The sequence below is a fragment of the Chanodichthys erythropterus genome, chromosome 20 (assembly GCF_024489055.1).
Source record: "Chanodichthys erythropterus isolate Z2021 chromosome 20, ASM2448905v1, whole genome shotgun sequence".
Classification (NCBI taxonomy): domain Eukaryota; kingdom Metazoa; phylum Chordata; class Actinopteri; order Cypriniformes; family Xenocyprididae; genus Chanodichthys; species Chanodichthys erythropterus.
In genome coordinates, this window is record NC_090240.1 from 9,697,622 (window position 1) to 9,723,141 (window position 25,520).

The 25,520-nt window shown below is 35.9% G+C and overlaps 2 protein-coding genes across 4 annotated transcripts; one reads left to right on the forward strand and one right to left on the reverse strand.

The window, feature by feature from the left end:
* Window positions 1-2,136: 2,136 nt before the first annotated feature.
* On the reverse strand, window positions 2,137-9,809 carry slc39a5 (solute carrier family 39 member 5). The gene is made up of 12 exons (XM_067370927.1): window positions 9,701-9,809; window positions 9,082-9,250; window positions 8,456-8,679; window positions 8,125-8,275; window positions 6,490-6,664; window positions 6,224-6,393; window positions 4,972-5,091; window positions 4,778-4,835; window positions 4,543-4,689; window positions 4,301-4,381; window positions 4,025-4,215; window positions 2,137-2,975 (listed from the first exon to the last, which is right to left on the reverse strand). The coding sequence occupies exons 1-12, from the start codon at window positions 9,718-9,720 to the stop codon at window positions 2,826-2,828; spliced, it is 1,656 nt and encodes a 551-aa protein (XP_067227028.1). The 5' UTR covers window positions 9,721-9,809; the 3' UTR covers window positions 2,137-2,825.
* A 1,642-nt stretch (window positions 9,810-11,451) lies between these two features.
* rnf41 (ring finger protein 41) lies at window positions 11,452-24,459 on the forward strand. 3 transcript variants are annotated; one of them, XM_067370931.1, is made up of 8 exons: window positions 11,492-11,610; window positions 13,490-13,583; window positions 13,726-13,825; window positions 18,987-19,102; window positions 19,628-19,899; window positions 20,122-20,257; window positions 20,404-20,507; window positions 22,128-24,459. In XM_067370931.1, exons 4-8 carry the CDS (start codon window positions 19,013-19,015, stop codon window positions 22,480-22,482), a joined length of 957 nt encoding a protein of 318 aa, XP_067227032.1. In that variant the 5' UTR covers window positions 11,492-11,610; window positions 13,490-13,583; window positions 13,726-13,825; window positions 18,987-19,012; the 3' UTR covers window positions 22,483-24,459. The 3 variants fall into 3 exon arrangements, with proteins under 3 accessions (XP_067227030.1, XP_067227031.1, XP_067227032.1); XM_067370929.1 differs by lacking the exon at window positions 13,490-13,583 and having other exon boundaries at window positions 11,452-11,610; XM_067370930.1 differs by having other exon boundaries at window positions 11,455-13,583.
* Window positions 24,460-25,520: the final 1,061 nt, after the last annotated feature.

Consider the following 25,520-nt stretch of genomic DNA (forward strand, 5'->3'; position numbering starts at 1 on the left):
AAATATATATGTATATGGAACAGATATAACTTATAACCAACAATCGGTGATATAGGACAACAGTTAGTGTACTCGACTGTGTGTCTGTCTGTGTGTAACATGATAATTGTTAGTGTATACACAACAGAGTACCACTGGAATGTGAAGCCAGACTGTATTATGATTTTTTTAATTTTATTTTTTGAGTGTGTATTTTTTTATTTTTTTTTTCCTTTATTCAAAGTCAACTTTCTCCCCATTATATTTCAAATGATGTCAAATGTGTCTTGCCTCTGTCGCTTCTGTTGCTTTTTTTTTTTTTTTTTTTTTTTGACAAAACGGAGAAAAATATCAGCCTATACTAGCTGGCATTTACATTTGTGCTCACTTTTTTTTTTTTTTTTCCCTCCGTTTTATTTTAACTTTTTCTCACTTCTAAATGTTCACTGTGAGCGCTCTGAACTCAAGTTTACAGCTCTTCATGGTATGTACGTGTATTTGGTCGAGTTCAGTAGAGTGCGTGGATGGTTGTATGACTTTGGTACTGAAGCAACAACTCAATTTTCTACTGGTGGTGGGGGTTTGAAAGGGGGTTGGTTGGTTTGAGTTATGCACATTCATTCTGTACTAAAATATGGGGTATGTAGAATTCCCTAGCCTTACACCCTTCCAAAAACACTACGCCGGTCACTGGCTAATTTGCATTAGCTATCCACCACCCTGCCAACTTTGTACCTCTGTACATATCCATTTTGGACCTGGGGGCACGGGGCGAATTCGGTGGATTCTGCCTGAATCTGTCAGGACGGTCACGTGACCCCTCCTAGACCTGAGGAAGGAGAACCCTCACCCTTTCAACCCCACAAAAAGACCTCAAGCCATTCATTTCCTTATGTGACAATGCAATCCTGAAAGCACTTTGCCTTGTTAATTCATAGTATGAGCTTGTGAATGGTTACTTGTTACTAACAGATGTGAAACTCTGTACATGTATTTAAGTAAGAAAGAACATAATCATTTTTAATTTGAGCTTATTAAAAATGAATTGGTCTCTCTGACTTCAAAGACAAAAAAAAAAAAAAAAAAATCCCATATGTTTTTTGTTAGTCAGGTTCATGAACTGCTGCAGCCAGTAGGTCTTGTCATTCAGTATCGTGGCTTAGAATTGGTAATGTTGAAATAAAATGCTATTGCTACATACAAGTTGTTGTGTGTGTCTTCTGTTTCTCTAAACACTACAAAATGGTAACATGTTGTAACAGCATATTTTATTAAACATTACATGTATTTGTGATGGGATATATCCGTTATGTCAGATCGTATAAGTATTACTTTTAACTTGGAAATTTTAGACTGATTGGGTTCAAATTAAGGTCAATCCATTTTCAAGGGATTGAGAAGAGTTTTTTTGTCAGGTTTTTTTTATTTATTTATTTTTTTTACATTTTACTGTTAATGGTAGTTTTTAATTTGCAGTGATAGCTGGAAATTATTTTAAAGGTTTAGCCGAAGCTTTACTCACCCTCAAGACATCTTAGGTGTATATGACTTTCTTTCTGATGAACATAATCGCAGAAATATTAAGTATCCTGATGCATCCGAGCTTTATAATGACAGTGATAGGGATCAATAAGTATGAGCTGAAGAAAGTGCTTCCATCCACATCCATCCATCATAAATATGTGCTCCACACGGCTCCGGGGGGTTAATAAATGCCTTCTGAAGCAAAGCGATGTGTCTGTAAAAAAAAAAAAAAAAAAAAATCCATATTTAAACAAATTATGAAGTATAATATCTAGCTTCCGCATGAGCCGCCTTCCGTATTCAACGTACACAGAAAGTGTAAAACTCTTGCAGTTCACAAAGCTTATGCTACATCTTACGCCTTTCCTATTCAAATTACTGAAAAAGTGTAACTGACGTGACGCCAGTTTACTTTCTTTGTAACTTCAATACAGAAGGCGGTCTGGCGGAAGCTACATATTTTATTTCATAACTTGTTTAAATATGGATATTTTTTACACAAACGCTTCGCTTCAGAAGGCCTTTATTAACCCCCCAGAGCTGTGCGGAGCACATATTTATTATGGATGGATGTGGATGGAGACACTTCCTTCAGCTCATACTCATTGATCCCTATCACTGCAATTATAAAGCTCAGGATATTTATTAATATTTATCCCATTGTGTTCATCGGAAAGAAGAAAGTCATATACACCTAGGATGGCCTGAGTATGAGTAAATCAAAGTGAACTAATCCTTTAATATAAAAAATAACCTATTTAAAAATTAGAACTGAAATAACTAAATTCTTAAAACACACTTTTTGCTGAAAACAATGACATTATGCTTATTGTAAATTGGTAAAGATTGTAGATTATCATTTTAACAACAACCATGTTCAATACATTAAAAAACAATGCAAGGCATAGAAACATTTATATAATAAAAGATGTAATGACAACTTGGTATTTGCCTCATAGTGCAAGTTAGTTACATAAACTGGCCTGAATCCCTTTCATCAGACCCTCCTTATTGTCGAGCCTTGGAATTATCTACAGATATCATCATTCAGTAAAAAGTTTTTCCCATATAGAAAGAAAAAAAAATACATTTTAGTGAGCTTCAGTTAAAAAGGTGTTGACCGACGAGGATGCCATGTATGAGATCAGCTGTTCCTGTTTTTATAGGAGCATTATCCAGTGTACTTTCTTCAGAATATCCACATCTACACAGTAGTTCATTGTGGGATGAGGTATGTACACAATTCTTTTGTTTTGGATGGAAATTCTCACACTGGTGTGATATCCTGATGATGACGTTGCAAATGAATAGTATTTATATCCTTAGTCTTCTCCCAGACTAATAGCAATATGATCCTCAAAAAGGGCGATGCAAAGCATGATAGCACCCCCTATCAGCAGGCCCAGACTCTGCAGGAAGAAGCGCTTCAGAGGGCTCAGAGATCCAGCATCTCCATGGAGCATTTCGGGCATCTAGGGAAACAGCGTCATAATGTTGAAAGTGTTAAAGTTATATAAAGATACTTTATTCATTAAAAATTTTATGGAGATGCAGTGGAGTCTTTAACATTACATATTTTTTTTCTGAGTAAAAAATTGTCAGGTTTTTTTTTGTTGTTGTTTTTTTTTTTAAGTTAAAGGGATAGTTCACCCAAAAATGAAAATCATGTCATTAATTACTCACCCTCATATCAAATATTTTGGATAAAATCAGATGGCTCAGTGAGGCCTGCATCACCAGCAATAACACTCCCTTTTTCAGATGCCCAGAAAGCTACTAAAAACATATTTAAAACAGTTCATGTGACTGCAGTGGTTCAAACTTAATATTATAAAGCGACGAGAATACTTTTTGTGCGCAAAAAAAACAAAATAGTGACTTTATTCAACAATATCTAGTGATGGGCGATTTCAAAACACTGCTTTATGAAGCAGTGGTTCGGAGCGCGTATCAAACTGCCAGTCATGTGAACCATTGAAATTTCTAAACACTTATGACATATTGAAGCCTCTTTACTGAAATTTTGATTTTGGCACTCTGAAACACTGATTCGAAACAAAAGATTCATAAAGCTCCGCAGCTTCACGAAGCAGTGTTTTGAAATCGCCCATAACTAGATGTTGTGTAATAAAGTCGTTATTTTGTTATTTTTGGCGCACAAAAAGTATTCTCGTCGCTTTATAATATTAAGGTTGAAGCACTGTAGTCACATGAACTGTTTTAAATATGTTTTTAGTAGCTTTCTGGGCATTTAAAAAGGGAGTGTTATTGCTGGTGATGCAGGTCTCACTGAGCCATCTGATTTTATCAAAAATATCTTAGTGTTCAGAAGATGAACGAAGGTCTTATGGGTGTAGAATGACATGAGGGTAATTAATGACATAATTTTCATTTTTGGGTGAACTAACCCTTTAACAGCAATGACTTCATGACAGGCATTCTGGACATTCTGACAGCTTTCAAGTAAAAAGTTAAGTCTTAAATGGAAATTTTACTGTTTTTTGGCAATCAAGATCTTTACCATATCAGCAAGAGCAACATAAAGGAAGACCCCAGTGGTGACGGTGAGAATCCAAGGTGAGTGTGTGGCCCACTGGTTTCCCAGCACCGTCCCTGTTAAAACACCAACAAAGCCCAGCAGAGCAGAGATGCCGCTGAACACAGCCAGTCTGCGGACAGGCCAGCCTGCAGCCAACAGCACTGCCAAATCACCTGCAGACAAGAGCAAAGAAATATGTATGCAATACTGATGAGATTCATAATGATCATTTATACTAGAAACGACTCAATTATATACCTAACTCATGAGGAAGCTCATGGCAGAACACAGCGATGGTAGTGCTGAGGCCACCAGTCAGACTCTGAGAAAATGCAACACCTAGAGGACAAAAAGTTATTTATAATTAACTTATTTTTAATTAAGAATAAATACACTTTAAAATACTTTTTTTGCAAATGTCTTCATCTAATGAGAGTGTACATCATTTTAAAATTATTACTTAGTTATTACACCTTTAATGAGTGATTTTTTTTATGTACCAATGGCTAGTCCATCTGTAAGGTTATGTATCCCATCTCCCATGACCACCATCCATGCCATGCTTCTGATGCCTGTTTTCCCTGGTCCAGGCTGCCCATGAGAATGCCCATGCCCTGAACTCTCATACTGATTGCTTGATGAGGTACCTATAATGGAGTACAGATTCATTTAGAAGTTGCATAATAATGTTTTTCTTTCTGGTTTGCTCTTTCTCATGTGTGAAATAAAACATACCCTGCAGTGTGTCCAGCTCCCTTTCAGACTCTGCGTTGTGCCTCCTTTTCTTTAAAATCTGTAAAAAGAAGAGGAATTTTTGTAATAATGACAGCCACTCCACATCTCTTTCCTCAAAACGAAGTGTTTTCATTTAAGTCAGCAGGTCATAATGAAAGTCCAAATAAAAATATTTCCCACTGGATGAAGCTCACCTTGAAATGTTGCTTAAGTCCCAGAAGGCTCTCAAAGACAAATAGAAGATAAAGTCCTCCCAGCACACTCAGACCCTTGAAAACAGCATCCTGGTGTTCAGTGTGTTGACTGAAGATGGCCTGAAATCATGAACAACCAACATCTATAGCGCTTGAATAAAAAATACAACTTTATTTTATTTTCCTTCAGGTCAGTCCTATGTTCATAATAAAAAATCTGTTTAAATGTTCGATGTATTATCTTGTCCTTTTAACAGTTAAGGGGTTTTCCCGTGACTGACAGCGCTAGTCAAAGCAGCTGCATCTTGTTCACAACAATTCAGTCTTTTCATTGTAAAAGTCTTCTGACACACTCATAAAGCCGCCATCTAATGGTGTAATAATGTAACTTCTGTTGCTGTTCACGGTCAGGGGCTATTTTTCTGGCGGAAGGAAGGCTTTTTGTCATTTTGCTTCATGAAAGTCTTTAATATTTGTATTGTGTGGTAACCGTTTTATAAAAGCAATAAGGTACTCGAGGCTAGTGCCGTATTGTGAATAAGTCACTCCACTTCACGTCAGCCGTGATTTATTCATGATACAGCACAGCCTTTCGTACCTTATTGCTTATGTATAAATCATTATTATCATTAGTATATAAATAAATTAAATTATTCATAATTCAATAATAATTGAATTGTATCCTAATTGTTCATTTAAAGTTATCTGGTCTTTAATTTTCTCAAAACATTAGCACAAAAACATTATTTATATCTGAAATGTTATATGTAAATATTTATATCTGAAATGTTTTAGTTCATCTAACATTTTTTATATGTTACTACTTGTTTCAGAGAACATTCAAAAGTAACATTCCAATAATGTTTGAAGAATGATCAAATGGAATGTTTCTTTAAAGGTGCAGTATGTAATACAAACAAAAACACACATTCAGACATGGAACGTACATTTCAAAGTAAAATAACTGTCTGGCTGTACCATTGTTTTTCAGAGAAAACATAGCATGTTTCCTAAATATCTGCAAACATATGGTATTTTTACATACAGCACCTTTAACGTTCACATAACCAAGAAAAAACGTTTTTAAAACTTTTTTTTTTTTTTTTAAACTGGATGTTTTAAACATTCAAAGAACATTCAAAACTTAATGAGAACATTTGCAAAACATTCTTAGAACATATTTTTTGTAAGCTGGGATATTTGAAGTAATACAGAATAATGTACTGATTTTTCATTTGCATTGTGTACTTACATGAGGCAGGAGGTGCAAGAGGGCATCTCCACAGAGCGTGCCCACTGCCATCCCAGCCATCGGGCAGAGGAATATTTGAAGGATTGAAGGTCGAAGCAGGGGTGCCAGTCCCAGGGCGACCAGCGAGGGCAAACTGATGACAAAGAGTGCCAAGGAGGCCCAACCTAAAGCTGAGATAAAATGACCTTGTTTAATCCTCACTATCATGAAAACAAACACAAACTGATTCTGATATCACACTTGATGGACAGTTTACACACACACACCTCTGAGGAAACCCTCACGTTTGCTTCCCTGTGACTGCTGATCTGTGTGTCGCAGACACACTCCGCTGTCGATCTGGTACAGGAGGGCAGGGCACAGGAAGGTGAAGTGGGCAGGCGTGATATGGGATGCTTGGCCCAGCCCAAAGTTCCACAAGAGCTGGGTAACATTTAGACACTGCGATAAGGTAATAAGATTCAGATTCAACATTATTACACAGCTCTCTGGAATACTCAATTCTGATTGGTCAGTTTTCCTAATATCCGCTGTTGTCCATTGCAATGGTGCATATTACAGTGCTTCCAAATCAAACTTGCATTACTTCCATGTCTCTCGTTTTCTTTTGTTTTATTCAAACACAGCTGACTTCAGTGTTAATATTACTGTAATATCATTGCAGTGGTCATCATGTCGCTATAAGCTGATTGTAAAGAACTATTCTTTTCCTTAACGGACACATCAAGATAATATACAGGAAAAGTTATAAATAATACAAACTCACATTAATATTTGAATGATCATATACAGTATAGTTTATTTTGTGATAATGACTGCCTGACAGTATTTTATCCTGTAATGGAAACCCATTTCTGCCACTGAAGGAAAAATAATTATGCTTTGGTAAATCATAATAACGACCAAAGAAAAGTTAAAATTATGAGATAAAAAGTCATGTTTGTTATGACATACTAAGTCAAAATTATGAGATAAAAAGTCAGCATTTCAGACTTATCTCAAAATTTTGTATTTTCAACTTTTTATAAAAGACATTTTAGCTCATAATTTCAACATTTTATATCATAATTGTGACTTTATTTTATAATTATGGTTTTATGTCATAATTTAAACTTTTTGTCATAATTTTCAATTTTTGTCATAATTAAGTTTTTTATATCTCAACATTATTACATTTTAACTCAATAATAATTGAGTAATCATATAATAATCATAATTTCAATATTTTTTCATTTACAATTTTTATTGTTTTTTCATAATTTTGACTTTTTATGTAATAATTATGACTTTTTAATCTCACAATCACGACCTAATATAACATAATTTCTAAAAAATAAATAAAATAAATAATCTTGTAATTATGACTTCGTATATCATAATTTTGACTATCCATGTCATAATTATGATTTAGCAAAGCATGATTTTTTAATGTGGTGGAAATGGGCTTCCATACTTGGCATATATATGTTTTAAATGCTAGTCCACAGTACAGGATGCTTGCATGCTGGTGGTCCAAGAAGGCTTCTTGACTAGTTTAACCAGCAAGATGTAATAAACCAGCATCACCAGAAATTGTCAACATGACCATGATGGTTAACAAGCTTTGCTAGTTGAGTTTTACTGATTTACAGTATGGCTATTCTGGCCCACCAGCTAGACCAGCATTAAACCAGCACTAACCAGTTAAAACAAATCTTTTCAGCATGGTCTTCTCACATGATTATCTCTCTCCAAAATAGTCAGTGTACCTCACACAGAAGGGGAAAGGCAAATGGATTGAATTTTACTGTCTGCACACCTCAAGATATCAACAGACCTTTGGTCATGTGATAGTGAAGATTCATTTGTAGACTTTGTCCATTTTTAACACCCTAACAGGAAGTTCAGGAGTAAATACTCACATTCCCGTGAAGGTGTTTCTCTGTCGGATGGTCTGACAGTGGTGACACACTTTCTTCCACTTTGTGCCTTAGGCCCGGGTGTGGAAAATAGTCTGAGTGACCCAATTCTGCAGGAGATCCACTGAGCACTGATTTAATGTGAGGTCTAGGACTGAATATTTTAATCGATTAGTCTTTAAAATGAGCATATAATTATATTTGCACTCTGTAAACAAAAACCAGATCATCAAAAACAAAATTCAACTATGGTTTTGTAGTATTAATAGAAGTTCAAAAAAAGTTTACCTATTCAAAAAGTTAACTTTATAGGCACCAACCAGAATCATCTTACCTTTCTTTAAATGGAGGTGAGTTTGTGGTCCTTTGAGGATGATGATGGTCTTCATGTGAGTGGGAATGGGACAGGGGTTGAGAAGAATGCTTCACTTCACCATGTCGGATCTCCAGGACACTGACTTCCCCCAGACCTAAACTGCCTAGCAACTTCTGCAGACCCTCATAGGTCAAAGTCCCATTGTCCCCATACTGGAGGAACAGGCGTTGCAAGTAGTAGCCCTTGAGAGAAAATTAAATCTGAATTACTATTTTGTCAACAGCCATCATTTTCAAGGTCCACGCATGTTAATATTTTTATGATAGTGCATTGGGGTCATAAACTTAGTCTGCAACCATCCCAATCCATGAATTTCAACACAGATGCTGAAACTACAACTCTAACCTATTTGAGTGATTGCATCAGAGCCATTGTTGATAAGATTTTTTGCACTCAGCGTTACCCTCCAGCAAAAATCTCTTTATGTTTTGAAAAATCCCTCAAGGAATGTGGTAGATCTACTTTAGCAGACATGTAGGAACGAGTAAATCACAAAAGCCACTGTGGATTCTCAAAGACAAGAAACAAACAAAAAAATCATTGTCTACTTAATCTTTAGTTTTGATATGATCATCTAAACGTACCTGCTCTTCAAAAGCTTCCTCTAAATGTTCCTCTGTAGATTTGACTTGTGTGCTCTCATTCAACTTTTTGACCTTGTCGACCTGGGCATGTGTTGCCAGTATGAGGATGGGTGGCATCATCACAGAAATCATACAGTGGTAGAGCAGAAGCTTGAAGCTCAGAGTCAACCTTGGGGAAAATTAGCAATCGATAACAGAATTTTAATTAAACATAATTCAATATGCATTGCCAAATCAATCCCAAACACAGTCGGTAAAGGTAAATGTTCCTTTTAGATGGAATGGATATGATATGGAGACTTTTACTAAAGTTTTACTATAGTTTCTCTACGTCTCAAACTGTGCTTGAATTTCCTAAGACACCAAAGTCTGCAAACATTAAGAGCTATGAAAGCAAAATTTGTGCAATTGTTTTTGTGTAGAGTTTAAAAAATTACATTTTGCTGAAGCCATTCTTGTTACTAGAATGAGAATAAAATGTTTAAAAGAACAAATACTTTAGAAGACTCTTAAATCAAAAGCTTGCAGGAATCACATTGCAATACATTTACCATGCAAAGTCTTTATAGTTTCAATAATGTAAATTTAGAATTTATGCTTCAACTGATCAACTCTTTACCAGACTGTCTGTCCACCCATGATTGTCTTTCGTCTCTTTTAAGTGCGCTACATGATCTCCAGTATCCTCTCAGTATCCTAGTGTTTAAGCATGAGGTATGGCGCATTGTTTTAATGAATCTAAGGTTAATGTTCCACCAGCAGACAGCTTTGAACCTATCGGAGATCACATGCCGCGAAGGCATTGATCAACGTTGGTTTATCTCATGACTGTGATGTAAATTGAACACATTCTCACTCCCATCCCGTCAAATATTTAAGTACTTTGACCTGTCCAAGTAACTTTCATGTCATCATTTCATATTGCATAGATAGATAGATAGATAGATAGATAGATAGATAGATAGATAGATAGATAGATAGATAGATAGATAGATAGATAGATAGATAGATAGATAGATAGATAGATAGATAGATAGATAGATAGATAGATAAAACCGGTACGATTTGAGTCCCTTTTTTTAGTGTATTTTATCTATTGGGTCACCAAAATATATTTTTAAAAGCTTTTTGTATTAATTGAAATGTCTCCTTTAATAATGTTTAAAAACATGACATACATTTTATCTTCATATTAGAAATTATTTTGTTTTTTTCAGTTGACATCACCTATTTTATCATGTCCCTCAGGGCCTTCTATGAAAGTGTACTTGGGATATGAATAATAAAATGAGAAAAAAGGCCATTCATTTTGCCATTCCCATAAACATCCATCTGTGCTTTTTTGCTGGTAATGTTCTAGTAAATTCATGATTATTCATTAAAATCACATTATTTAGTTCCGTTCCTCAGTAACCCTGTTACACTCTCCCCCTATAAAATAATGAACTGATACTTATGTGACATTATTAATAGGAAGTGACATTATAGAAGTCTTCTGAACAACACAGTGAGCAGACACAGGCAAGTTACCACCTTATTTAATAATTATAGCTAAATTATGTTGTGGAATTGTGTTGGTCAAGCTTAACAACTCACCCCCGTTACATCAATTATTACTTGTGAAAATGATCTTTGTTATTTCAACATTATTCATGATTTCTTAATATCATGCATGCCACGCGCTCTCCATTTATTCACTAGATTTAGAGCAGAAAAATCACAACCCCGTCACAGCTACATTTTAAATATATTTTTGTTGTTAAGTTTATGAAAAAGTAATTTAAAGTTAGTTGAACTCTGTCTGAAATGTTCAGAGCAATCATAAGTATATTGATTTTAGTTCAAATTCTGAAGTTAAGCCTTTGATAAAAACAATTATGAGGTTGCTGTCACAAAAAGTGCCCATTTCAGGCTTTAGTATGTGAGATTTTATGTAACTTTTATATTTGCAATTACTGAATTAGTATGAGGGACATCTGGTTAAGAGGAAAATGTTGATTTTATCACAAATACATTTTATAATAATATTCAGAGAGCTCCCATAGTGTCCAATACTTTAAATAATGACCAATAATAATAGGGATTTGATGCCAGAGATGGGAAAATCTGTTTTTCTGGAAGTTAAATGTGTCAATGTTGTGGGGTGTTCAGAAAAGTAATACATTTTGGTAAAAAATCTAAAAATCTGTAGGCTAAGTCCAGATCGTACCAGTTTCGTGGAATGACTCAGATATACTTCAGTTTTTGAAAGAAAAAAAAATAGGCTACATTTATTGAATCGTATATATACGCCTTACACATGTATAATGCTTTTAGATGAGTAAGCATGTAATATGTTTAAGGCTAAATCTCGTATAATTGCTCCTCCACACACACTCTGTCCTGTAGGCGCAGCAGCAGATTCAGACAGACTTCATCCGCTCGCCTCAGGAAGAGAATTCAGCCATCTCTCAGATCACTACAAATATCAGTCTCTAAATCCAGAAATCACATTAAGCTTTGGAGGAATACCGCGATCTACGGGAACAGGTATTATAGTCCTGCTGAGAGGTTTTTAACGCTTTATTCATGTCGACTAGTAAAATTACCGTATAGTAGCACAAACTGGATGCAAATGCAGTCACGAAACATGAACACAACAAGGCGTTATTTGATCAGAACGGTATTTAAATGACATTTACAGGGGCTAGAAATTGTAATGTGACGTTTAAGTGCGTGTGGTATACTGTTTTTAGACCAAAGCTGCTCTTTCGGCATGCGTCAGCTAGTTGGATTTCATGCTAGTTAGCCACGCTAGCTCTTTAGCATCAGCGCATATACTTTACATGTAATTTTACAGTGAATAAAAGACATTTTGAGACATTTGTCCCTTGTTTTACGAAGAAAACAGTGAGCACGTTAAGTAAGTTATGTGGTTGTGATGATTAAGTTGGTTGTTTTTGTACAACAGCGTTAGAGAGTCGGCTAATGCTAAGCGCCTCATTTTAGTCGCTCAAACACATCAGCAAACGTGTGTTTCAGGTTGGCAGAGGTGAAGCTTTTTTTTTTCATCGCTAGGAGGTTTAACAGTTGTACATTTGTTTACAGCTGTCTGGTTCATTGGTGTATGTATGCTGGCAAGGATATAGTTAGCCTGTCTGTCTGAATCCAGCATGACATATTCACATTCATGACTGTCTGTAATGTTCAGATGCAATTATTTATGATCAAAATGCATATTGTTTAAATGGCTACTTCTGTCCATTTAACATTAACCCCTCAGTCCGTTTTTTTCCTTGCTATCTTTTCAGGACTCTCTCTGTCTCTTTCTGTCTGTCTGTATATAAATGTATATTATTGTTTTGTCCTTTAGTGATGGGGCAGTGTAGGACCCTCTTGATGACATCCAAAGGTCTCCAACTTCAATTTATGAGTTTGTCAGAACTGTCATCTGCTAAATGGTCCAAAACATGATGCAGTTTACACTTGTGTTTGGACAAAATGTTTTTGGCATTGGTAAAGGTGTGCTTCCAAATGCTCTTTTGGTGATCATGCATCCATGCATGATCGACTAGATCTTTATTGAATGAAAGTGAGGGACTCCGTCGCTGAAATGGGGGTTTAGGGGAGAACGTTCTCAACCACCCACGCTCTCCCCCTCCATCTGCTTAGACAAGCTAAAATTAGGTCACCACCAGCCTACCGGGACAAAACACCACCCCTCCCAGAACTGTTATGAATCGGAAAAGATGCTGTTACTACCCTTCTTTGCTTTGAATTGGTTTAAATAAATGAGAAGAATTGATCTGTGTATTAACCCCAGCATTTTCCTTCTCCTGTTTTATATCGTATACGATTCAAAGGAAATTTAATGCTGATGGATTCAACTGTTTTTAGCTCTTTCTAGCACATCATGCATTTCTAATCCTTGCAAACCACATCTGCTTTGTTTCAGTAGGCTGTGGAAAAACAATGATGTCAAGTTATTGTGATTCTATGGAGTGAAAACTCACCGCTGTAATTCTAGGGTGTAATGGTTGATTTTCTAGGGTGTTGCTGTGTTGTTGCTAGGGTGTTCTGGGTGGTTACTTACTGCCATCCCAGCCACAAGCCTCTATGATGATTTGGTCCCTATATATGGCTCAATGTAAGTCTATGGGATTTTTTTTCACATGCCAGAGTAAATTCTGGTTGGATGAACCACATTTGAGTCATTGTTTTTTAATTGCTCTTAAAGCACTGTCCACTGGCCACCCAAATATATATTGTAAAACGAACACATTTCATCACACATCATACCGTCCAGCACTATGATTGGGTGTGCACATGTGGCTCGTTGTACCATTACGTCATCTGCCTCTTAAATGAGCTGACTCTTAATTCGATTGCGCTGCATCAAGGCTTTAATGGTTTTGGATTTCCACTCAAGAGACAAAGTGGAAGGAAAGAGCATCTCAATAAGCTTAATTGATGACATCCATTGGATACAAAACATCTTGAAATAGGGAATGGACTAATTGACGGTAAATATGCCAAACTTGTCTAAAGCTTCCAGGAAATGTTTCAAACAGGCTTTTGGAGTCTTAATTAAATTGCTTTGAAATAAGTTGCAGTGTATTGATTTCATGTTAATGTATGTCTTGTTTTCACTTTCTCTTTCTGAAGGGGGATGGTCGGTCTTGCATCATAAGGAAAGTCGCCTTGCCCACCTGACACATGAGGACAGCTCATTGTACAGGGATCATGAGGGCTGTGCTTTAGTGAGGTATGAATGGCCTTTTGTTTTGAATGTAATGGCAGATAAAACACTTGTACTCCATTAATGCTACTGTGCACTTTCTAATTGCTAAGATCATGAATATTTCATTCAAGTTAATGCATTTTAGTATCGTTTATATCTTTTGTAGTCTTTGGTACAAAAAAATCTGCTTTCTGTGAGTTCTTGGAGAGTTTAGGGCTGCACAATTAATCAAATTTCTAATCCCGATTACGATTACGGATGCCACAATTTCATAATTGTTCAAGGGCACGATTACAAGGAAAAATATCCATTTAATTTATTCTGTGAGGTGTGTTTAGAGTAGAGTTGCAAAGGGGTGGAAAGTTTCCGGTAAATTTCCGGAAACTTTCCACGGGAAATTAACCTGGGGAAACTTAACAGGAATTTATGGAAATTTATGGGAATTAATTGGAAATTTTGGGAAATTTATACAGATTTATGATATTTATATAAAATGTACCATATAAAACAAATAACATTTTGTTTGGTCATAACATGAAATAACAGTTATTTATTTTTCACATTCAATTAATTCTAATTTAGTAAATATGTAAATTAAAAATTTTTATTGCTGCAATTGTTATTTCAGTGTCACATGATCCTTCAGAAATCAGTCTAATTTTGCTGATTTGATACTTATTTGTTATTATCATTGTTGGAAACGGTTGTATTAGCATGTTAGAATGATATCTGAAGGATCATGTGACACTGAAGACTGGAGAAATGATGCTGAAAATTCGGCTTTGATCACAGAAGTAAATTATATTTTTATGTATATCAATTATTATACCATTATTTTAAATTGTAGTTATGTTTCACAATATTACAGTTTTTTTCTTTCTGTATTTTTGATCAAATGTGCATGTTATGGACTGGGGGAATGCACAGTGCATGGAGGAGGTGTGGCCTCAATAACCATGCAGTAAGTAGTGTGCTGTGTGAGGAATGTGCAGGGTAAAAACTAAACTAAAATTGCATTAAATATGGTTTTTCTAACCAAAATAGTGTTGCAAGATGTTTTTTTTTTTTTCAACTATATTTAAGTACCCTGTTATAGACTAACCTGCAATTTTGCAAATTCCGAATTTATTCCCATATATTCACATTAATTCCCATATATTCCCGTTAATTCCCATATATTCCCGTTAATTCCCATGGAAAGTTTCTAGCTGGAATTTTGCAACTCTAGTTTGCATATTTAATGTTAAATACACAGCTACATGAAGTGTTTTGGTGCCATGAGATTTCATTGTGGGAAAAAAAGAAACCAAGCAACTGACGCTTGTCACGGCTTGTTAGGACAAAATCTGAATTTACATATAAGCATAAATGCAAACTCCTCACCTTTCTGTGAGAACTCACCTTTTTGAGATCAAAATAGGGGGGGGGGTGCTTTCAGAGGTACTTGTGAACTTACAAGGGTAAATAAAGAACTGGTTGTTTCAATAAGTACTGTACAGTGTTTCCTTTACTCTGTAATTTAAAAACCATGTCTGTAATGGGTAATATTTTATGTATCTGAGATATGGCAAACAGTATTGCCATCCAGTCAGCCAATATTGTCTTAAATATCCTGCATAGCACTTCCTCTTTTATAACATAAGATTTTAACCAAATGTTGATTTTGGTAAAATGTTGGAACAATATGAAAAACAAATCCCTTAAAGTAACTACAAATGAGCAATGTAAGCAAATAACTAAAAAAAAAAAATTCTGTGCTCAGAATTACCCTACCCTGTGCAATGTTCTCACCTTTTTCCCCCCTTACCTGTTTACATCCCTGTATAAGTGATGGCTTTTGTCGTTTGTCTCGTTTTTATATCGTTTCACACCTGTTTAGGACACGTCTAACTGATTGTTGTTTCTTAAAAATGAAGTCAGAAAGGCGGTGAAATTTCCATTCTCACAATATTAATCTTAATGCAATCTCTAGGCCACTCAAAATGGTTTCCCATTATGCTGCATTACTGAGTTTGCCGCCACACTTCACAGTGGACCCATATTTCTTTGACAGCACATTAGTAATCTCTTACCAGCAAATACACAAACACTCAGCTATTGCATTTTTCACTTGAGAGTGCTTTGTAGTCCTAGTGTCTCTACAAAGAAGAAAAAGGTCACCTTTAAACAGGAAATGCGATCATGTTACTTCTGTATTGTAGCGGGACATTGAGTGCCTCCGTGTTCAGCTCAAAATGCCATGATCATTAAACCTCTTATCAGTTTACTCTTAATGCTTCTAAGGAGTTTTGTGATATTTGTTACGAAACCAACATTTTAAAGCATCATTTTGCTCCTGGCATAAAAACGAAAGCAGTGCATTGTTTTGGCCAGATTTTAAGGCTGGATTACTAGCATCCCTTACAGAATTAAGAACTAATTAATGACTATTTACCTAATATTTATGTGCACAGAAGTTTTTTTTTTTTTTTGCTTATTAGAAAATTGCATTGTTTTGGAACAGAGCCATGTTGTATTGAATAGCACAATTTGTAATTCAATTAGTACTTAAAGCATTATAAAAGACTTGCCTTACTGTAAATCTGGTACCGCATTGATTTATGATTTTGATTGTCTATAAGATTTGCAGTTACATATCAATGTTATTAGTTGACCTATTTGACTGTACTTCCTTTTATTTTCTTACAAGCTGAATTGAGAAATAAAATTTTCTTTGATCTTTTGAAGAGGTTCACTGTACTATACAAATATCCTGTACGTTTCTGTTCTAAACGTCCTCGTCAGTCCAAAAACTGCTTTTATTGAAACCAAGCTCAGAAAATGACTCATTTTGAATTTTGTCACATTATCACACTATTACATAGTGTGACGAAAGACCGCCTCTGCTGAATATCAGCCTCTACTTTTGCACCATTGCCTCTTTAGCTCTTCCTACCGATTCGCTCATGTCATACATTAGTAAATGCGAGACAGACGCAAACGCAGGATTACTCCAGCAACAAAACCATAGAGATGCCTCTGAGGATAAGACATTTTGTAGTGCCAAGTTATGGAAAAACACAATCTTTGGATTGCCATCCTTGTGATCCAAACATTAATAAAGCGTGGATGAACTTTATTTTTAAGAAAGCTCCAGTCAGATCGCATCAGTCAGATCGCATCAGTAAGACGCTGTACGTTTGTTCACTAAATTTTACTGCGGATTAATTTTTAAACAAACAGTCCGGCGCAGGCTTTTCAGAGACTAAAAATAAAACATGATGCAGTGCCGACTATATTGGATCCGACAGCAATGTCGTAACACACAAGTGTGAGTAACAGTGTTTTACCATGTGTCACTATTGCTTTGTCTGTTACAGATCGTTTAAACATGTACTGAGTATTTATACTGTTGCGCCGCAGTCGAACTGTATAGTTGTGATTCGTTGTTCTTTCCTTTGCTTCAGCATTTATGGGTTAATGCGTTGGATTATTGGATACAGAAGAAAGCACGTAGACCACGCTGCTTTTGTTATTGTTTTGATCTAAACCATTTGCTGTAATCCTGAATAAAAGCTTCAGTGAATGACATCTTGTTTTGTGATCAGTAAAACATTACAACACGTTTCATTTTATTAAAACACCACATTGCAAATGACAGTGTGTATGTTTTTCACTTTATTGTAAAGGAAAAATATGAATAGCCTATAAAAATGACATTGTGACAAACAATGGCACATTCATTCATAATTCTGTTTACATAAAACACTGTAAGTCATCTTTTGTCAATTATAACTGGCAACTCCAAGTGCTAAAAGGTGCCCTAGAATCAAATATTGAATTTATATTGGCATAGTTGAATAACAAGAGTTCAGTACATGGAAAAGACATACATTGAGTTTCAAACTCCATTGCTTCCTCCTTCTTATTTAAATCTCATTTGTTTAAAAGACTTCCGAAGAACAGGCGAATCTCAACATAACACAGACTGTTACGTAACAGTCGGGATCATTAATATGTATGACCCCAATATTTGCATATGCCAGCTCATGTTCAGGGCATTAGACAAGGGCAGGACGCCTAGATGTGCACAGCTGAATCATCAGACTAGGTAAGCATGGGGGTGGGGGGTGGTAGGGAGATTTAAAGGGGCCGCGCGCTGAATCGTAATAATGTTAATAATGCCCCAAAAGTCAGAAAGGCGGTAAAATTTCCATTCTCACAATATTAATCTTAATGCAATCTCTAGGCCACTCAAAATGGTTTCCCATTATGCTGCATTACGGAGTTCGCCACCACACTTCACAGTGGACCCATATTTCTTTGACAGCACATTAATAATCTCTTACCAGCAAATACACAAACACTCAAAATAGGCAGTTAAAAAAACTTATAAAAAAAAAACTATGGGGTATTTTGAGCTGAAACTTCAGATACATTCAGGGGACACCTTAGACTTATATTACATCTTGTAAAAACTGGTTCTAGGGCACCTTTAAACTTTATTTGCCACAACCAAGACTTATAAAGCTTATGTAATACGCATAAATGTTTAAAATTTTTGACAAATGTTTTGAGTATGTAACAAGATATTTATATATATATATATATATATATATATATTTATATATTTATATTTAAAAAGTTATATATATATATATATATATATAACTTTTTAAATGTAAATAAATTTATATACACATATATTATTTAAACAAATGAGAATTTATTTTAATATGCAGAACTGTTACCCAGTGGTTGCAGTGGCTGTTTAATTCCAAGCTTTCAATGCAGCACGCCCATCAAAACGTGTGTGTTTCAAAGAGAGGGTCAAAAACAGGATAGAAAATAACTTTATTCTTATGGGGTTTTTTTTATGTAAAATTCTTGATAATATTGTAAGTGGACTTTATTAAAATGTAATAATTTTTCATTAAAAAAGCAGTCTATGACCCCTTAAAATCCTTAACTTGTAATAAAAAAACCAGTATGTAAGTAACTCAAGTAGTACATTGGTTTAAATCATTTTTGGCCTGCTTTCACAGTTCTTCTCCTGTGCTGGATTCAGTTTTCACTTAAAAACTTGAAAAAAAAAGTTTTCTGTTTCATCTTGTTTCAGGGCTTCTCATGCTTTTGTCTCTGAGGCAATTGGCAAGCATACCGGCCGAGTTCTCACTAAACACTCTTCCTGCTTGTTTCACTTAAGATATCAAAGGGTTCCGGTAATGTGCCATGGGGTACGACGTCACCAGGTTCCAAGGAGAGGTGGACGAGGATCTGTTATGTCCCATCTGCAGCGGGGTGCTGGAGGAGCCAGTGCAGGTCGATATTTATTTTCATTCAACCGCAAGATCCTAAAACACCTTGACAATGTGACAGAGGCTCAGACATTATGGGTTTCTGGTTATCAGATATCATAACCACTGTGTGAATGTGTTTTACAAGGGTCAAAAATTTTGTAAAGCCAATGGTGAGGCAATTGAGGAAATTTACAGGCTATAATTTTCTCACACACACACACACACACACACACACACACACACACACACACACACACACACACACACACACACACACACACACACACACACACACACACACACACACACACACACACACACACACTTATTAATAAAATTGCAATTAAAAAACTTAAATGGGTTATTATTTATAGATTACGGTCTCTGACAATTCATGTTGCTGTTTTTTCCTTCCATATTAGTAAAATGCTTATTTTAATATGAAACAACTAGACATGTGCATTTTTCTGACCTTTTGCCATCAGTTAGCAAGAAGTGTGTATTGAGTTCGTTACTTCCTGTCTGATCAGTCTGTTTGTTCTCTCAGGCCCCGCACTGTGAGCATGCCTTCTGTAATGCCTGCATCACACAGTGGTTTGCACAGCAGCAGATCTGCCCCGTGGACCGCACCGTCGTGACCCTTGCCCATCTTCGACCCGTCCCCCGCATTATGCGTAACATGCTTTCCAAGCTGCAGATCTCCTGTGATAACGCCGGCTTCGGCTGCACAGCCACCCTTCGGCTCGACCAGCTGCAGTCACACCTCAAAGACTGCGAGCACAACCCCAAACGACCCGTCACATGCGAGGAAGGTTGCGGGTATGTACTTGAAGTTCTAGTTCTTACTTAGTAATTCACTGCAGTCTTTGGAGGGAGAACATGATGCTTTTTTTATAGTTGGTGCAACAGTCAAACACATCAGTGTAGCGCATGTTGACAAAGGCTCGCTGTTTTTTCAGCTCTTCGTCTTGCAAGAACGCATCCTGTGTGAACTCTCCTTCTTTGCCCCATTTTGGTCATATCTGCTTTTTTACTCTGCAGGCTAGAAATGCCCAAAGATGAGATGCCAAATCACAACTGTATTAAGCATCTACGCAGTGTGGTGCAGCAACAGCAGACCAAGATTGCAGATCTGGAGAAGACTGCCGCTGAGCACAAGCACCAACTTGCAGAACAGGTCAGAACTGTGAGGCTACATGAATGTCTCGGTTGATTTAAAAACGTCCCATAAATTATTGGATTCTCTGCTCTGTTCAGCACACACACTGCACTTTGTTTTTTTTTTTTGTTTTTTTTAATCTGCTCATGATTTATTTTTTTCAGAAACGTGATATCCAGCTCCTGAAAGCTTACATGCGAGCAATACGCAGCGCTAACCCTAACCTACAAAACCTGGAGGAGAGCATAGAGTACAATGAGATCCTGGAGTGAGTGATCTGTTCTTCTTCTGCCTCTGTTTATGTCAATATGAATTTAAAATAGACTTTATAAATAAGAAAATACATTTTAAACTTGTATAATTTTTTTTTTTTTTTTTTTTTTACAAAAGTCTCTTATTGCATTGATTTGATCAGAAATACAGTACAAATAGTAATATTGTGAAATATTGTTATAATTATTAGTGTTTCCTATTGTAATATATTTTAAAATGTAATTTATTTCTGTGCTGCAAAGCTGAATTTTCAGCAGCCATTACTCCAGTCTTCAGTGTGACATGATCCTTCAAAAATCATTCAAGAATTTTTTTAAAAATGATCAGTGTTGAAAACAGTTTTTCCGCTTAATATTTTAAGAACCAATAATACTTTTGTTTTTTACAGATTTCGTTGATGAATAGAAAGTTAAAATAAAACTTCATTTCTTTGAAACAAATGTTACTGACCCCAAACATTTAATTGGTAGTGTTAAATATATTTGTGTGAATGTAATATATTTGTCAAAAGAATATTGAAAATGCATAACTTAAAGGCACAGTACGTAAGTTTCACCGCTAGAGGTCGCTTATTCACAACGATAACAAAGGCGTAGCTTGATGACGCCGTGAATGAGCTTGGAAACATGGGAGCTGTCATCTTCACCTCGACAGCCGATGGAAAGCAATCTGACGGGACTCAGCAGAAATCATGTTCATGGATGAGCTAATGTATTAAAGTTTTATTACCGTTCCTGTTGCATGAAGCACGGTGCACTGAGAGCTTGGGACGTTTTATGTTGCTGATTTTATTATGCTTGTATGCCGCAGTCGGCCGCTGCCGCTCCTTTCGTTTTGTTATGTTACGATTAAAGTTACGTTTAACATCCGCCTCCTCCTTCCCTGAACTTGAACATTGTTACAGTTAAGTTCACATTATTTGATTTGATTTTAATGAAATAACCGCAAGTGCTGAATTACTACTCATGCGGGTCACTTTATTTGACAAATTTAAAATTGTGGGGTAACACACCACTGTTTTAGTCAAAATAATCATGCTAAAAATACATTTCAGGGTGCTGAAAGTTATAACTTTACTATGTGCGTTTGCTCGGTGGCTGCTATGAGACACTTGATGCACACTGAAGTAAGCTAGATCAATTTTAGAAAATCATATTAATAAAAGCCGGTTGGCTTGTGTTGCTAATTGGCATGCGATTAATTTTAAAATATATCGTATGTGGCTAAAATATATTGTTAGCCACTTGACAAAATAGTGTTGTCTATTTTGTTACTTGTAGTAAATCAAGAAAACATGATCCAAACAATAGGACTAACCCAATAAAGGTATCCAAACAGTTGCTGATTTTTCTGGATTTAAACATTATTGGAAACATTTGGGATAATTTAAGTACACAAGTCAACAAAATATATAATATTGTTCTTGTAGTTTTTGGATATTTTAATCCAAAAATCTTACATATTGTGTCTTTAAATCCATAATCATAGTTGTTTGTATTGTTCTGTGCATAGAATGTCAGTTTATTATGTAAATAATGAGCAAGTAAATTATAATGCTAATTCCATAATTGACAATCAGATGACTATCAAACTAACTACACTCGTTTGGCCACAGATGGGTGAACTCTCTCCAGCCCGCCCGCGTGACCCGCTGGGGAGGAATGATCTCCACACCAGACGCCGTCCTCCAGGCCGTCATCAAACGGTCGCTCATAGACAGTGGATGCCCTTTGTCGATCGTTAATGACCTCATCGAGAACGCCCACGAGCGTAACTGGCCCCAAGGCTTGGCCACGCTGGAGACACGGCAGATGAACCGCCGATATTACGAAAACTATGTGGCCAAGCGCATTCCGGGTAAGCAGGCCGTGGTGGTGATGGCCTGTGAGAATCAGCACATGGGTGAAGATATGATTCTGGAGCCGGGTTTGGTTATGATCTTCGCTCACGGAGTTGAAGAGATCTTATAGTGTGTACATAGGTGGGTGCAAATGAAGAAGAGCAGAAAGGGGTTTACAAAAACTGAATTAATTCCCACCCTCCCCCATTTAAAAAATTCTTAATTCATCCCACTAAAAATATCAAGACCTCTTCAGCAGTCTTTACCTCAAATTTTCCGGAAGGACGCAGGCAGAGGAAGCTCTCCCCCTCGTTTGAGGACCTCCAGCATTCCCGTTCTCTTTGCCTTAAAAGGACATTTTTCAAAAAGTGGACCCTAATGACAAAAACCAACTTGAAACATTATCAGGGACGATGGTACACGTATGTTTAACATTAACATTGAAATCAAAAGGATTTGAAGTGATGTCTGATTTCCCCTTTAACGTTTATTTCCCTCTTGAGAGCAAATACATGTCACTCGCAGCTTTCAGTGGTGTAAAAGACGAGTTAATTCTTGTAAATACAGATGATAAAGAAATATAGACATATGCTATTGCTATCTGTTCTTGTTCTAATAGGGTAGACATTTTTGCTTCATCTCGGTTTGCTATTTAGAGTACTGTGTGTTTTAGCTACCATGGATCTCAATGTTTTTATTTTAAGAGAGCTATGATTAAAGTATACTAGATATGCTAGGTGTTTTGGAAAAACAAGATGTCATGAATCTCGTTTTGTGAAGATGTTTGTTTTTCTTGAGAGGAAAGAGTGAAGGAGAGGATTTGAATGATGGAAATCAACAGCCGATTTGATACCTTATATTCTACACTGCTCTCTTGAGTTTTATGTGCAACCAGACACTCTAAATTTTCAATTAATTTTTTTCTCCAGAAACAATATTTTGTATTATTTTCTACTGGCATCACTGGTTTTCTCACTATTATTAATCCAAACCACAATGTTTTTTTTTTTTTTTTTCCTTTAAGGTTTCTTCTAGGTGATTTAGAGAAACCATAAATGATGGATGAAATGTATATGAAGTATACAAACATTGTGAAAAATGACCAACCTACAGCTGATGTAAAAACATAATGTCTGCAGATGCTCAACCATATCTGGACCTGTTTACTGTGGTTTATATCCAAACCGTTTTTTTTGTTTTGTTTAGTTTTTTTTATCCATCATTTGCCACAGCACCTCTTGACGAATTTTAAAGAATAAAGAGAGATGGGACAGTTGTATGTTTGTGTATATTGTGCAATTGGTTTAAGAATTTATTTTGCATATTTCATTGTACATAGTTGATTTAAGAATCAGTTTAATTTGTGTTGTACGACAGTTGTCTCTGCAACCAAAGTGTTTTATTGTGTTGAATCCACATTGTGCTTGCTCTTTTTTTTTTTGTTGTTGTTGTTTTTGCGTGGACACCGAAAATGTAAGTTCAGCAATTCTGAAATGTATCTTTGGAGCTATTGTGTGTCACCTGCTTCAGTGTTACATAGACCTGAATGCTCAGTGCGTTGTTTACAGTAGCTTTTTTTTGCAAATGTTGTTTAATAAGAGCTGAAAACTAAGGACCCAGAATGTTTTTAACTGCAATATTTAGCCGGGTCTATGTGAATTAGAGAAAAACGTCTGTGAACTTTGCCTTATCACACTTCGTTTGACACTTTACTGCATGAACGCTGTATAATGTGTCACATGGCTTCTCTGCACATCATCTCACAATCGCACCCTGAAGCTGGAGAGATTAAACATGACCCGGTGGATTTCACTCCTTGGTTCTGATGGATCTGATCACCTTCTGCTAGAAAGTGTCATTCATTAAATAAAGGTTCACTTCATTTTGTGCTCAGTTTAATGAGGCCGATCCATCTCTTATTGGACACGCAAGACTTTCTTGACTCTCAGGATTTATCATCTGATGTCAGGGATGAAACGTTCAAAGAGCTCATGTTTCCTGCTGCAGCATTGTCTGTGGATGTGGCATTCTTCTGTTTGTTTGTTTTTTGTCTTTCATTCTTGCTTTCGTGCCGTGGGTTACTGAAAGAATATGAATAAATATAATTGATTTTGCAATATGAAACCAGTGTCTTTGTCATTATTATTAACTTGGTAGCAGGAACTTCTTGTTGGTTGTGTTATTAATCAGCTGTTTTAAAAATGACCAATGCTAATCAGCATAGAAAGAAACCTTACTTCCTCTTGTTTTTGCTGTTTTTCCTCTCTTCTGCCACACAATGTCACTAATGTGCAGTTTTACTGTTAAATTGAACAGTCAAGTATTTCTGTTTCCATTTTTCAGCTAACTTAACTGGTAGTATTACCATTTGTTGACTACGTGGTAACTTTTATCTGCTGATCTCCATCTATTTAATGGTTTGAACCTAAACAATGCACGCAGGAATAATCCTCCTGTTGTTGGTATTTTCTTTGACTAGGCCAAAGCCACTAATGCAGCAAGTCATTTTAATCCAGCCCATTATAGTACCAGTGAGGAACGGAATGTCACATTGTTTTCCCAGCAGCTCTCATGACCAGTTTCTGCTCGACTCAGACTACATTGGCTGGGCTCATATTTCATAATAGTATTCTCATAATGGTTTTGATATCGCAAATACAGTCTATCTATCATGGAAGCCACTAAATAAAAACTTGCGAGTTTATACCTCACAATTTTGACTTTCTCACAATTGCGTGATATGAAGTCAGAATTCTGAGATATAAACTCGCAATTGTGAGAAAAAAAGTCAGAATTGTGACTTTATATCTTGCAATTCTGACTTTATAACTTGCAATTGTGAGAAAAAAAGTCGCAATTACTGTTTTTATTTAGTAGCGGAAACAGGCTTCCATAATCAATCAATCAAATTAATCTATCTATCTATCTATCTATCTATCTATCTATCTATCTATCTATCTATCTATCTATCTATCTATCTATCTATCTATCTATCTATCTATCTATCTATCTATCTATCTATCATGGAAGCCACTAAATTAAAACAGTAGGCATACTTGCGAGTTTATACCTCACGATTTTGACTTTATAACTCACGATTGTGAGAAAAAAAGTCGCAATTACTGTTTTTATTTAGTAGCGGAAACAGGCTTCCATAATCAATCAATC